Source organism: Bubalus kerabau, chromosome 1 (assembly GCF_029407905.1).
Source record: "Bubalus kerabau isolate K-KA32 ecotype Philippines breed swamp buffalo chromosome 1, PCC_UOA_SB_1v2, whole genome shotgun sequence".
Taxonomy (NCBI): domain Eukaryota; kingdom Metazoa; phylum Chordata; class Mammalia; order Artiodactyla; family Bovidae; genus Bubalus; species Bubalus kerabau.
Genome location: NC_073624.1, coordinates 179,972,209 through 179,986,024, shown reverse-complemented (window position 1 = coordinate 179,986,024; position 13,816 = coordinate 179,972,209). Strand labels below are relative to the sequence as shown.

The 13,816-nt window shown below is 49.7% G+C and overlaps 2 protein-coding genes across 2 annotated transcripts; both read right to left on the bottom strand.

Annotated features, from left to right (window-relative positions):
- Positions 1-5,673: 5,673 nt before the first annotated feature.
- DNAJB1 (DnaJ heat shock protein family (Hsp40) member B1) lies at positions 5,674-8,378 on the bottom strand. Its single transcript, XM_055542865.1, has 3 exons — positions 8,096-8,378; positions 6,370-6,950; positions 5,674-6,071 (listed from the first exon to the last, which is right to left on the bottom strand). The coding sequence occupies exons 1-3, from the start codon at positions 8,304-8,306 to the stop codon at positions 5,841-5,843; spliced, it is 1,023 nt and encodes a 340-aa protein (XP_055398840.1). The 5' UTR covers positions 8,307-8,378; the 3' UTR covers positions 5,674-5,840.
- An 816-nt stretch (positions 8,379-9,194) lies between these two features.
- Positions 9,195-10,725, bottom strand: LOC129622383 (small EDRK-rich factor 1-like). The gene is made up of 2 exons (XM_055539098.1): positions 10,689-10,725; positions 9,195-10,552 (listed from the first exon to the last, which is right to left on the bottom strand). The coding sequence occupies exons 1-2, from the start codon at positions 10,723-10,725 to the stop codon at positions 10,365-10,367; spliced, it is 225 nt and encodes a 74-aa protein (XP_055395073.1). The 3' UTR covers positions 9,195-10,364.
- Between the last annotated feature and the right edge of the window lie 3,091 nt (positions 10,726-13,816).

Below are 13,816 nucleotides of genomic sequence, written 5' to 3'. Positions count from 1 at the left end.
TCCCGTGGACAGAGGAGTCTGGTGGGCTTCAGTCCATGGGGTTGGTTGCAAAGAGTCAGACTTGACTGAGCGACTTCCCTTTCACTTTTCACTTTCTACTTTCATGCATTGGAGAAGGAAATGGCAACCCACTCCAGTGTTCTTGCCTGGAGAATCCCAGGAACGGGGGAGCCTGGTGGGCTGCCATCTATGGGGTCACACAGAGTTGGACATGACTGAAGTGACTTAGCAGCAGCAGCAGCACCCCTCATTTACTCTGGTCCAGCCTCATTGGACTCCCAGCTGTTCCTTAAAAAAAAAATTATTTGGCTGTGCAGGATCTTAGTTGCAGCATGTGGGATCTTTTGTTGTTGTTATCGTGGTATGTGGGATCTAATTCCCTCACCAGGGATGGAACCCAGACCCCCTGCATTAGAAGTCCCCTGGCTGTTCCTTAAACTCAGGCTCCTGCTTCAGCGCCTTTGCACAGGCTGTTTCCTCTGCCTGAAAAGTCCTTCCCTCAGTATTCACGTGGCTCTCCTCTTATTTCCTTCAACTCTTTGTTCAAATGTTGCCTTCAGGGTGAGGCATTCACTGACCGTGTCACTTAAAACTGCACCCAACACCCATGGACAGAGGAGCCTAGTGGGCTGCAGTCCATGGGGTCACAAAGAGTCGGACACAACTGAGAACTAAGCACACAGCACAACACTCTCTACCTACTTGTTACATATTTCTCCATCACTCTCTGCCGCTGCTGCTGCTACTCAGTCATGTCCAACTCTTCGCGACCCCATGGATAGCCCACTAGGCTCCTCTGTCCATGGGATGCCCCAGGCAAGAATACTGGAGTATGTTGCCATTTCCTCCTAGAGGGGATCTTCCTGAGCCAGTGATCGAACCCCGGTCTCCCACACTGCAGGCAGATTCTTTACTGTCTGAGCCACCAGGGAAGCCCTCTTTACCACTAGCACCACCATTTATTTTTGGTTTTATTCTTTCTCACCCCACATGACTGTCAGCTCTGCAAAGGCAGGAATTTTTGCCAGTTTTGTCTAATACTGTCTCCTCAGCATCAGGAGCAGTACTGAACAGGGACTTCCCTAAGTGGTCCAGTGGTTGGGAATCCACCTCCCATTTCAGGGGGTGCAGGTTCAATCCCCAGTCGGGGTAATAAGGTCCCACGTGCCTCAGGGTGTGGCCAAAAATAAAAAAAAATAATAAAAAAAGAACAGGACTGGACACACTGGAGGCATTCAATAAATGTTTATTGAATGGATAATGCTTATTATGTATCAGGCATTATACTATGTTTTTCAATAATTAACAGCTAATGAGAATAACCAATATTTAAGGAGACCTGGGGCAAATTTTTCCCGAAGTTCCTTAGTATTTCTTTCTTTCTTTTTTTTTTTAGTTTTTATTTTATTTTTAAACTTTACATAATTGTATTAGTTTTGCCAAATATCAAAATGAATGAGTATTTCTTTCCTCATGTTAATTCACAATTGTCCTGTGCTGGGCCTGTGTCAAATTCTCAGGGGTTAGCTTTCTGAGTTGTGGCTCTGGGGTTGTGAGAAGGTAGGAGTGGCTATGCTTAGTCTTGTTTCACATAAGAGGAAACGGTGGCTGAGAGGTTTCTCATTTGTCCAGGGGAATGCAGTGAGCAGAACTTGAACTCAGCACGGTCACTGTTCAGAAGCCAAGTTCCTTGTTTAAATATTTATTTGTCTGCACCTGGTCTTGTCACATATGGGATCTAGTTCCCTGACCAGGGATGGAACCCAGGCCCCCTCAGTTGGGAGTTCAGAGTCTTAGCCACTGGACTACCAGGAAGTCTCGGGAAACCAAGTTCTTAATGCCATGTTCTTTTGCCTCCCCAGTGCCCTACCTTGCCCAGTTTTCACAATACGTCTATGAAGTCTGTAACTTCAGTCCCCCTGTTTTCAAAGGTGGCCACTGAGACTCACAGAAGCGAAGTCACTTGCCTGAGAACACACAGCAGCTGAGTGACAGAGCTGGGACTCAAACCCAGGCTGCTCATTCCTAGGGCCTGTTGTTCCACTGCTGATGTCAAGTGAGCAGGCTGTGACCAAATAGCATGGGAGTGAGCCTGCTTTTTCTTTTTGGCTGTATTGCATGGCTTGTGGGATTTTAGTTCCGACCAGGTATTGAACCCAGGTCCTTGGCAGTTTGAGCACAGAGCCCAAACCACTGGACCAGCGGAGAATTTCCGGAGTGAGCCTTTTTTTTTTTTATTTTTTATTTTTTTTTTTTTCGGAGTGAGCCTTAAGTGGGGTGAAGGCCAGGGTGGAGTTGTGGGTCTCAGGGGCTTGCCTGGGGGTTTGGTTCCTGGAGCTTAGCCAGGAACACAGACCCGAAAGACTGTGGACACAACTCAGAGGTTTCCTTGGAGTGGGCTGAGGGACGTTTTCACATTACGGTACAGTAACTGACACACAGCACTTGTTCTGTGTCAGGCTCTGCTGTGTGCTTCTATGTATCTATACCTGAAAATCCTCACGACCGTAGAAGTACAATTTTTGTGCTTATTCTACAGTTGAAAAAACTGAGGCACAGATTAGTCAAGTCACTCGCTCAAGGTCACACAGCTACAAAGTGGTTGAGATTCAAACCTGGAAGCAGGAGCAATGATAGAGGAGAGATAGGAGCCACCAAACATGAAACTAGATCTTCACATCCACCTGCACGTGTCTGGTAGAATCAACATATGGAAAAACAGAAGAGAAGCTATTTCCATATGAGAAGAAAAAAAGGGGGCGGGCAGAGCATACAGTATGTACCACTTGTGTAAAAAAAGAAAAATGTCTTCATGCAACATTGCAGAAGGAAAGGCACAGGAGAAAACTGGGAAAATTTTCCTGGCGGTGGACCCAAAAGCAGCATGGGAAGGAGAATTTTTAACTCTATATGCCCTTACAAATTCAGTACTGTGATTACATAGCCAAAAATTGAAACTGGAAATTTAGAAATTATGTTTATGCTTATATAAGCAGATTGTCTCTAGGAGGCTGCACAAAAAAACATTTTTAAAAGAGGAGAAAAAAAAATTTCTAATGCCATGGCTTGTCTACAGTGGTCCTGAGGAAACTACTCACCACAGGCTGAACATGAATTTTTGTTTTCTACTGTTTGAATCAGGGAAAAATGCAGCGCTCCTGGTGTGATGGATAAAGATACTGTGCTTAGTTGCTCAGTTGTGTCCAACTCTTTGCGACCCCATGAGGTGGGTGCAAAACAGAGGCAGCTCCCCTCACACTGTTGTGGAAGGAGCCAACTCTGAAATGTGGTCAGATAGGCATCGTGGGAAAATAAATTCGTTAGAGGGGAGCTAAGGGAGCGAGGGGAGAAGCCAGCTTGCGGACAAACCAAACACGTGACACACATGTGCAGCAAGGTTGTGTCGGCAAAGGCTGTGCATCCGAGGGACAGGCCGCTGTTTACTAGGGTCCTTGTCATTTTCCTGAAGAGTGACACTGTCCCATCCACCACCACAGGAAGGTTATTTCTCCAACTTACCAGGATTGCGTGTGACACACTGAAGCTTTGTGCTCATCTGTGTCCACAGCCCTTGGATAAGAAGCCCATACAGACCAGCCATGTTAATGAGGGAGGCTAGGGCAGGCGGATGGCGGCTCAAGGAGGTCTGTGACCCCAGTTGAGGCCAGGGCCAATTCTGCAGTAAATATCATTCCTCATCCTGGAAGTGGTGATAGGGTCCCTTTTGGCTCTAATACTCCAGGGGTCACCTCCGAACGAGGATGGCCTCTCTGGGCTTGAAGCAGCTACTCCTCTGAGACCCATGGCTTAGGTTTGGGTGAAAAGCCGTCTAAGATCTGTGCTGTCCAATAGTCACTGCTAGCCACCAGGGGTGGGTGCTGAGCACTTGAAATGTGCCTGTAGCTACTAAGCAACTTGTGTTCTGTTGAATCTTAAAGAATTTGTTTTAAAAAGAACATTTCCATCCCTGAAAAAGGTTCTCTGGGACAGCACTGGACTTAGATTGCTTCCAGTGGTTAAACTGTTTCAGTGGGAAGGGAAAGCCCTCCAAGGTTATGTTAAATATGGTTATTTAAGTTTCTACACCGATTATCTTGTAGCAAAATAGCAATGCGGTTTTTGGCCTGTGTAATTACTTACCTTATAATAAAACCAGTTCCTTCAAAAAAAGTTACAAAGTAAAAGCAGTTTCAGTGGCCTGTAAATAAAGGGAGGGCAGGAAATAGGTCCTAACCAGGGTGGGGTGGCCCTGGGCTGGAATCCTAATCTGGTTTGGCCAGGGCCTGCCTGACACCAGCTTGTTCTAGCAAGAAAGCAGGGGTTGGGGGGTGGGTGGAGATTAAGAGAGTAGGGCACACACATCTCCTTGGCCCTAGCAACCAGATCTTACAAGACTGGGAAGGGATCTGTTTAACTTTGGCCCCAACCTTCACCAAAAAACAAGCTCTGAATCCACTGGGCTCTTCCGATGCCCAGATCCAGTCTGGCGGGTTTCTCTTGTTCACCCCACATTTAGCTCAGGAGGGCAACTTCTCTTTCCATTGCAGAGGACTCCTACCTCCTGCCTGCCCCTCCCTCCCACCCACCCTGGCTGCCTCTGGAGGGCTGCCCCGACCCCACCCCATCCCGTCAGCAGAACCCTCAAACAGAGTCGCAGGACCGCTCCCCTGAGGTTTAGCATCAGTCTTTAATGCTGTCACGCTGCACATTGACAAGTCACACGCTTTGGTCTTGTGTTGGCAGTGGCAACTTACAATGAGTCTAAAAGTCTGAGCACCAGACTGACCTGCAAGGAACAAACACTTGTTCCAACACCCCCCCCACCCCCCACCCCCAGGTTCTTTCTCAGTTCCATCATGGCCCTATACAGAGAGCAGCAGCTGCTGTGGACCAGTTTCGTCTGACTGCACACCAACTTTACACAGAATTATAAAAACATATTTACAGACGTTCCACAGTGCTCCTGTAATCAGAAGCAAAGACCCTTTTATCAAAAGGGATTATAGCTAGGCCTGTGCAAAATTCAAAAGGATCAGATCCTTTTGAGAGAGTCCAGAGTCCATTGAACAAAAAAAATGACCTGGGTCATGGGGAAATCCCAGGTGTGCCAAAAGATTGCCTCACAGCAAAGGAAGGTGAAAATCTCTGTATGGGAGCCCGGGGTCAGGACTCCAGCCAAGGTCCCCGACCCTCGAGGGAGAGGCAGTTGCACAAGTTACTCAGTGAAGGCCGGCTCCCTTGGTCCAGCTGGAACAAGGGAGGTATTGCTTGTGGGAGCTGGCCAGGCAGTTCAGCAACCAGAGTTGAGATTCTCAATTTGAGATGGCAAAAGAGAAGACGGGGTTTCTTAGGGGAAGGGCAAGATGGGGGAGACAAATACAGAATAAAACACAAACTGATCATACAATAGAAACTGAGGAGTGTACAGGGTCTGGTAACCATGAAGGCAGGTCCACACCACAGGACGTCTACAAGCGGAGGGACTACAACACGGGGATCAAGTCCAACTGTGGGTCTGCGGTCTGCCTCTCCCCCTGGGCAGGGCCTGGAGAGGGAGGAGGCGGGTGCTGCCCACCCAGGAGGGCTGCAAGGACCCAGTGGGGCAGACTGCACTGCCTTTGCCTGCTGTCCCCACCACCTGCCGCCCTACCGCTCGAAAAACAACTTTAGTCTAGTGCACGACTTTGAAAGATTGTAATATATTCTCTGGAAAACATTCAGCAGTATGAAAGCCCTCCCTGGGCCCTCCCGCCCTCTCGCGGGTCCAAGTTGGTGGAATGGTCCGGAAATCCTTGAGCTCTGGAAAGGTCCCTGGTCAGTCCTTGGGGAACACGGGTTGACTATATCGGAAGAACCTGCTCAAGAACGGTTCTTGACGTCTGGGGAATCCTTTCGGGGAAGATCACTTCAAACTCAATAATGAGGTCCCCGCGTTTCTCGGGCGTTTTGGGGAGAGGAAGGCCTTCTCCAGGAACTTTTCGCCGCATGCCAGGCCTGATGACATCTTTGAACACAACGGGTATGGTCCTGCCGTCCAGAGTGGGGACATTCACTGTACAGCCACACAGAGCCTTGGAAAGCAAAGGGACAGTATTAGAAAGAGTAGCTTAGGAAGCTCACATCTTGCCCAGAGGCTGCTGACTGGAGGGTAAATGCCATCAGGCCTCTGCAGCTAAGACCCCGCCTTAAGATCTACCCAGGTCACCAGCACAGAAGCTCCGGAAAAACAGAGCCCTGGACGGTCTTGTCGCCATTGCACTGTCCAAGCCTGGCCGCACCAAGTGCCCAGAAACATCGGTCAAACAAACACTGAACGGCATCACAAAACAGCTTCTCCCTCCCCAGACGCTGCCCTGCCTAGTGCCTTACCTCCCGAAGGCTGATCCTGGCTGGATAAATGACATCAGAGCCATCTCTCTTAAAGATATTGTGTGGCTTGTCCTTTAAAACAAAGACAATATCGGCTGGAATGTTGTTGGAAGTCTGGTCTCCTTCCTTGGGGAAGGTGATTTTGGTCCCTTCTTTCCACCCCCGCTTCACTTCGATGGTCAAGATTTTGTCTTCATTGCGAATGCTCTTTCCGTCAGGGTTCAGCCGCTTATGAGAGATTTTCATCTTCTTGGTACAGCCGCTGTAGATCTCTTCAAGTGAGACCCTAAGGTCATGGGTGACGGGGGGATCTTGTTTCTTTCGGGTGGGCTCTTGGGCAGGGCGGGAGCGGCCAAAGTTCATGTTGGTGAAGCTACCCATGCCCATGGGGAAGCCAGAGAACGGGTCATCGATGTCCATGCCTTCCTCCCCGTTGCGCTGCCCAAAAAAGTTGTCAAAGGGATTTCGGCCACCGAAGAACTCAGCAAACATGGCATGAGGGTCTCCATGGAATGTGTAGCTGAAGGAGGTACCGTTAGTACCGCCGCTGCTCCCGCCGCTGGGGCCACTGCCCTTCAGGCCTGAAAAGCAAAAGCAGAAGAAATCAGATGGCGGGCTGGGAACTTAACTCTCCAGGAACTTTCCTTCAAGGAAAAAAACTTAGGAGCCATTGGGGGAGGAATTTTTTTTAGCCTGTCAGGGAAGAACAAGGAAGAACTCCAAGCTTTTACCTCCCACTTGTAGCAGCAGAAACAGAACCCCCACCCACTTATGGCAGGTAGTCCACTGTGGCAAGACAGCGGTGAAGGGTTCAAGCTTTGAGACGGGCATCTCTTGGGGCCACCCAGGTCCTCACATCTGAGGAACTCATTCCCCTTGCACTGTTACAATGAGTACGAAAAACTCACTAAGAGATCCAATGAAAAAATGCTTAACCCCCGATCAGTTTTCACTAAATGCTTCCTCTTAAATCCCCTACTGCTAGAGACGTATGGGAGAGTAAAAGGAACGTGAAACTGCAAAATGCAGCCTTTCAAATTCTCGCACCCTGGCACTAACTGCCCCCATTCTCATATAATAAGCCGCTTCTTCCTGAGGACCAAGCCCAGCAACCTGCCTGAGTCATCAATGGGAGACAGGACAAGAAAGCTTCTTTCTTTTACCCTGAAGAGGGCTGGCCCCACTGTTCCCTGCACTTTGACGGCCGACTAGGTAAGCACTTTACAAGGATTACCTCACTCCACCCTCGGAGAGGCGCGGAAGGTCGCTCGGCGCTAATTGGCACCTCATTTGCAGGCTCACTACTCGCAGCCTGTGCCCAGGGTTCAGCCAGAGGCCCTGCCCTGAACCCCGGGGTGGCAGAGCCCCCCACCTCGCCCAGGTGAGCCCAGGCCCGCAACGCCAGCAGCCAAGCTAGGCCTCCAAATCCTCTCCTTCCGCACCCGCACCCCCGGACCGATCGCGGACGTGGGTGGAGGCGAGCGCCCAGGGAGGGGCAGCCCCAGACATACTAGAAGCTTCTGAACAAGCAGCGCGGCCAGGGCCCCTCCTCCCATCGGGCGGCCGCCAATCCGAAGGCGGAGGCCCGTGTGGCCAGAGGACCGGGGCTGCTTCAACCCCTGCGTCCGAAGCGCCCCCCGGAGATGCTGCAGCGAGGCCGCCCTGCCTCGGTTTCTCCGCCTGTCAAACGGCGAGGGCGCGCCCCTGGCTGCGCGCGCACACGCACCTTCCTCCCCGTAGCGGTCGAAGATCTCGCGCTTGCGCGGGTCGCTGAGCACGTCGTAGGCCTCGGCGATCTCCTTGAACTTCTCCTCAGCGCCGGGCTCCTTGTTCTTGTCCGGGTGGTAACGCAGCGCCTGACGGCGGTAGGCCCTCTTGATTTCCTCGTCCGACGCACCGCGGGCCAAGCCCAGCGTCTGGTAATAGTCCTTTCCCATTGCCCCCGCCTGCGGCCCGCCACCCAGCTGTCGCCGTCCCCCGGCTCCGCCACCGCCCCGTCCCGGACTCTATATACCCGTCCGGCGGAAGCTTCCAGAGCCCGCCAGCCCCCTCCAGAACCTTCCGCCCCGCCCCCCACGCGGCTTTGGCCAATCCCCGTCGTCCAGGCTGCGACGCGCGACATCCGGGGCGGGGTCGTGCCGCCAACGGCCGCCTGCGCGCGGCCCCGCCCCCTCTCGCTCCGTCCTGGGCAACGCTTCTCAGCGGCGCGCGCCCCGGGCGACGGAGGCCCCGCCCACCCTCAGCGGGCACCAATAGCGACCATGTTTTATTGCTTCCTGCATCCGGGCCGGCCTTGCGGCCCGCCTCCTGTTTGGGTCAATAGGTTACGACGCGCTACTCCAGGAAGGGGCGGGTCTGGGGAAGACACCGCCCCTTCACAGTTCAGTTCAGCCGCTCTTTCGTGTCCCATTCTGTGCGACCTCACTGCGCGCCAGGCTTCCCTATCCATCACCAACTCCCGAAGCTTGCTGTAACTCATGTCCCATCGAGTGGTTGATGCCATCCAACCATCTCATTCTCCATTGTCCCCTTCTCCTCCTGCCTTCAATCGTTCCCAGCATCAGGGTCTTTTCCAGTGGTAAGTTCTTCGCATCAGGTGGCCAAAGTATTGGAGCCTCAGCTTCAGCATCAGTCCTTCCAATGAATATTCAGGACCAATTTTCTTTAGGATTGACTGGTTTGATCTTCTTGCAGTCCAAGGGACTCTCGAGTTTTCTCCAACACGACAGTTCAAAAGCATCAGTTCTTCCGTGCTCAACTTCTTTATGGTCCAACTCTCACATCCATACATGACTACTGGAAAAACCATAGTTTTGACTAGATGCACGTTTGTGGGCAAAGTAATGTGTCTGCTTTTTAATGTGCTGTCTAGGTAGGTAATAGCTTTTCTTCCAAGGAGCAAGCATCTTTTAATTTCATGGCTGCAGTCACCATTTGTAGTGATTTTTAGAGCCCAAGAAAATAGTCTCTCACTGTTTCCATTGTTTCCCCATCTATTAGCCCCTTCACTAGCAGATGCAAATATGCCCGCCCCTATCTCACAGGGCCAGGAATGAGTTCTTGCCAGGTGTCTCCAGGAGTTGCCTAATTTTCCCCAGCCCCAAACACCCGCTTCCTTCTGGAAATAAAAATAGTCACCCGCCCTGTTCTACCAGCTGTGTGTGTATGCTCAGTCATATCCAACTCTTTGCGAGCAGAATGAAGGTGGGAGCTCCAGTACTATCTGCGTCCTCAGTCATAAAGGACCCTGCAAAGTGAGGTGAGCACCGGGAGCCAAAATTCACCTCCCTGCAGAGGTCTTCTCAGTCCAGCCCTTCAAGCCTCTCACTTTACCGTTTTCTCAAGAACACCTGCCACTGAAATCTGAAATTGTTCCTTGGTTTTCATGTTAAATGTCTCCCCCACTCCTAGCCTGGAATCACCATAAGGTCAGGGACTGGGTCCTGTCACTGCTGAGTCTCCAGTGCCAGGAAGTGTCTGGAACCAAAGCTTCATAAATATTCCTGGCTGTTTTTATTTTTATTTATTTTTTTTCAAATGTATGGTTAGTGTTTTATTCTTTGAAGAATGGTTCTGAAACCTCACACTAAGTCAGGTTGAAAGGAAAAGTTTAAAATAGTTTTATAAGGTATAACATCGGAGAAGGCAATGGCACCCCACTCCAGTACTCTTGCTTGGAAAATCCCATGGACGGAGGAGCCTGTTAGGCTGCAATCCATGGGGTCGCTAAGAGTCGAACACGACTGAGCGACTTCACTTTCACTTTTCACTTTCATGCATTGAAGAAGGAAATGGCAACCCACTCCAGTGATCTTGCCTGGAGAGTACCAGGGACGGGGGAGCCTGGTGGGCTGCCGTCTATGGGGTCGTACAGAGTCAGACACGACTGAAGTGACTTAGCATAGCAAGTACTGACTGTTCACTCTACAAAATCTTGATCATAGAGCTTATGATACAACTAGTTTGCAGTAGCACCCAGGTTTTCCACATAGTCATTATTTCTCTCTTGTTTGCATAGACTTATCATTGGCTGCCTTCTGCTTTTCTTGCATGATCTCAGAGTCCCGCTGCTTCCTCTGAGAGGTAGTCAGGCTATCCTCTTTTCTTTTTCCCTTACTAATTTCCTGGGATTTCTTCATGTTTTTCTGGCGGGCAAGTTCTCGTTGATTTCCACCTGCCCGACCTTTCAGGCCAGGCCAGACTCAATTGCCCCTCTCCATCCACGGACTAAAACGTCCTGGCTGTTTTTAATGCACCTGGTTCTTTACCCCCGCCCCACTATGTTCATGATGTGGGGGAGACATGGGCATGCAATACACCTCTCAGGGCCTCAGTATCTTCATCTCTGGGCAACATGATCCCTTTTGGCTCCTATAGTCTGGGGTGTCTGTGGTCAAGGACAGGGCTGACGTGGAAAGGAGGCTCAGAAAGAGGTACCACCTGAGAAGGGAAGAGGGGAGTAGGTGGTGGCGGCCTACAGTGGGGAAAGGTTCTTGGAAGAACTGCTTGGGAAGTCTGGGCGGTGTGACACTGGTGCTGGAGCCAAATAGTCACGTTTCATTCTTGGTTCTAGCACTTTCTGGCTGTGTGATCTTGGGCTGGTTACTGAGCCTTCCAGGGCCTTTATCTTCCTCATCTGTACAATGGGGGTAGTAGTTGTACCAGCCTCATAGGGCTTTGAAGTTGGCATTGAATCAACATTTGTAAAGTGCCCGGGACAGACCTAGCTTAGAGGAAGTTCTGTCAAAGGGGTGACTAACCATCCAGTTGAATGGTGGGCTGCTGAGGATCCCCCTTCCTGGCAGGACACAGCAAAACATTTCTGGTAACCACTGTCCTTATGCAAACTGGAACTCTTGAGAAAGACGCCATGGCCTTCCGGCCATCCCTGGCCACTCCCTGACCCCAGTGTAACCGTGTCAGGAAGGGATTCCCTGGTAGCTCAGTTGGTAAAGAATCTGCCTGCAGTGCAGGAGAACCGGGTTCGATCCTTGGGTCAGGAAGATCTCCTGGAGAAGGGAATAGCAACCCACTCCAGTACTCTTGCCTGGAAAATCCTATGGACAGAGGATCCTGGTGGGCTATAGTCCATGGGGTCAAAAAGAGTCAGACAGAACTTAGCGACTAAACCACCACCATCAAAGGACTCTGGACTAAGCCACACACACCAGCCAACCTGGGAGGATGAGTCTAGGCTGGATACCCAGGGGCACAGCACTGCAGGGGTCCTGAACCAATCATGGAGGGGAGGGAGTTTGATTTTTTTTTTTTTATAAAGTTACATAGATAGTGGGGGAGTCATCATGGGGGAAAAAACCCAGAGCTTGTGGATTTCTTCACACTTATAAATTTAAGGGTTACAGATGTGGGGACTTCCTTGGCAGTCCAGTGGTTAGGATTCTGCTTCTAATGCAGGGGGGATGGGTTCAGTACTTGGTCAGGGAACTAAGATCCCACATGCTGTGTGGCAAAAAAAAAAAAAAAAAAGGAGTTACAGATGTGGGGACTTTTCTGGTGGTCCAGTGGTTAAGGCTCCCTGCTTCTGCTGCAGGGGGCGTGGGTTTGATCCCTAGTCGGGGAACTAAGATTCCACATGCCACTAATAAACCCACCCTAAAAAAAAAAGTCAACAGATGTGGAGGCCTCTAAAGGTCTTCACATAGCTCGAGTGGACCAAAAACATCATGCAAGGGGTGTCCTTGTGTTTGGGGGCAACCTTAGGGCTGGGAAATCTCTCTTCCTTGAGTAAGCCTGGATCATACTCATAAGTTTTAATTGTTTAACCCCCACCCCCGCCAAAAAAAACCAAAAGAGCCCAAACTCAACTTCTCTTATTATGTTCTTTGACCTGAACACATACTCACTGGGCACTGTTTTGTTTTTTCCAGCCAGGCTGAGTGGCTTGTGGAATCTTAGTTCCCTGACCAGGGATTGTGCCTGAGCAATGGAAGTGCAGAGTCCTAGCCAATGGACTTCCAGGGAATTCTGTCACCAGGCACGTTGGAATGTTACTGGAAAAGTGACTTTCACAGAAACTTGGCAGAGGTTTGAGCTATCAACTCAGAGAAGAGGAGACGATGTGATGGGTAGCTGTATGCATAGACTTGGCTAGGCAATAGTACCCAGTTATTCAATTAAACACTAATCTAACTGCTGCTGTGAAGGTGTTTTGCAGATGTGGTTAGGTTAACATCTATAATCAGTTGGGTTTAAGTACAGGAGATGACCCTTGCTTTTGTGGGTAGACCTCATTCAGTCACTTGAAAGGCTTTAAAAGCAAACACTGAAAGACCTTAGAAGCAAATATGGAGGTCTGCCTGAGAATGAAGCATTAGTTCCTGGCCAAGACCTGCTGGTCTGCCCTACAGATTTCACACTTGTCTTGCCAGCCCTCACAACTGTGAGAGCCAATGCCTGAAACAAGTCTCTTAATACACAGACACATTCACAAACACATATATCCTATTGCTTCTGTTTCATTGGTAGAACTAAGAACTAAGAATATAAGAACTAAGCAGGTCAGTCTGGAGTCAGTCAGCCTTAGTTGAAAACCTGGACCTGCTTTTTTCTTATTTACTGCCCATGTGCTCTTGCACAACTTGTTCTCTGTAATTGCTAAGTATGTCTTCCATAAAATTGGGATAAGAGTAGATCTTACCTCCCAAGGTTGCTATGTGAATTTGAGAGGGCCCAGGCAATAAACCTTATAATAATAGCTAACATTGACAAGGTCGTACTCTGTGTCAAGTCGGTTCCAGACACTCAATGTGTATGAACTCATTTAATCCTGACAATAATCCTGTGAGGGGCTTCACTGGTAGTCCAGTGGTTAAGAATCTGCTTGCCAGTGCAGGGAATATGGGTTCCATCCCTGGTCCGGGAAGATCTCACGTGCCGTGGGGCAACTAAGCCCGAGAGCCATAACTACTGAAGCCTTTGTGCCTAAAGCCCGTGCTCTGCAACAAGAGAAGCCACCACAATGAGAAGCCAAAGCTCTGCAACTAGAGACAGCCCGAGTGCAGCAATGAAGACCCAGCACAGCCAAAAAGAACTTCATTTAAAAAAATAATCCTATGAGGTTGACCTCATTTTACAGGTAGGGAAACCAAGGCTCTGAGAGGTTATGTGACTTGCCTGAGGTCACTTAGTGAATAAAATGCTGAGGTGTAAACTGTTTAGCATATTGAGTGTTTATGGTAAGCTTGTGTAAGATGTGATTCAGATGATGATAAAGCCTTAATTTTTTTTTTTAAAAAAAGCATCACCACTCTTTTCAACCCTTCCTCTCTTCATCAAAAAGAACTTCAAAAGCATTACAGTCATCTAAGCTAACAATCTGCCCTGGTGGAATGCCCATGTGAAATAAAAACCTATGTTCACATAAAAACCAGTGAGCAAATACTTATCAAGGCTTTATTTGTCATTACCAACAGCCGTTAAAACCTGA

Coding starts and splice junctions, on each gene's coding strand:
- DNAJB1 (XM_055542865.1), bottom strand. CDS start 8,306: ATGGGAAAGGACTATTACCAGACGCTGGGCTTGGCCCGCGGTGCGTCG. Junction 6,951..8,095: donor CGACCGCTACGGGGAGGAAG/GTGCGTGTGCGC, acceptor TTTGCTTTTCAG/GCCTGAAGGGCAGTGGCCCC. Junction 6,072..6,369: donor CCAGGATCAGCCTTCGGGAG/GTAAGGCACTAG, acceptor TTGCTTTCCAAG/GCTCTGTGTGGCTGTACAGT.
- LOC129622383 (XM_055539098.1), bottom strand. CDS start 10,725: ATGTTGCCCAGAGATGAAGATACTGAGGCCCTGAGAG. Junction 10,553..10,688: donor AGATACTGAGGCCCTGAGAG/GTGTATTGCATG, acceptor CTGGCCTGAAAG/GTCGGGCAGGTGGAAATCAA.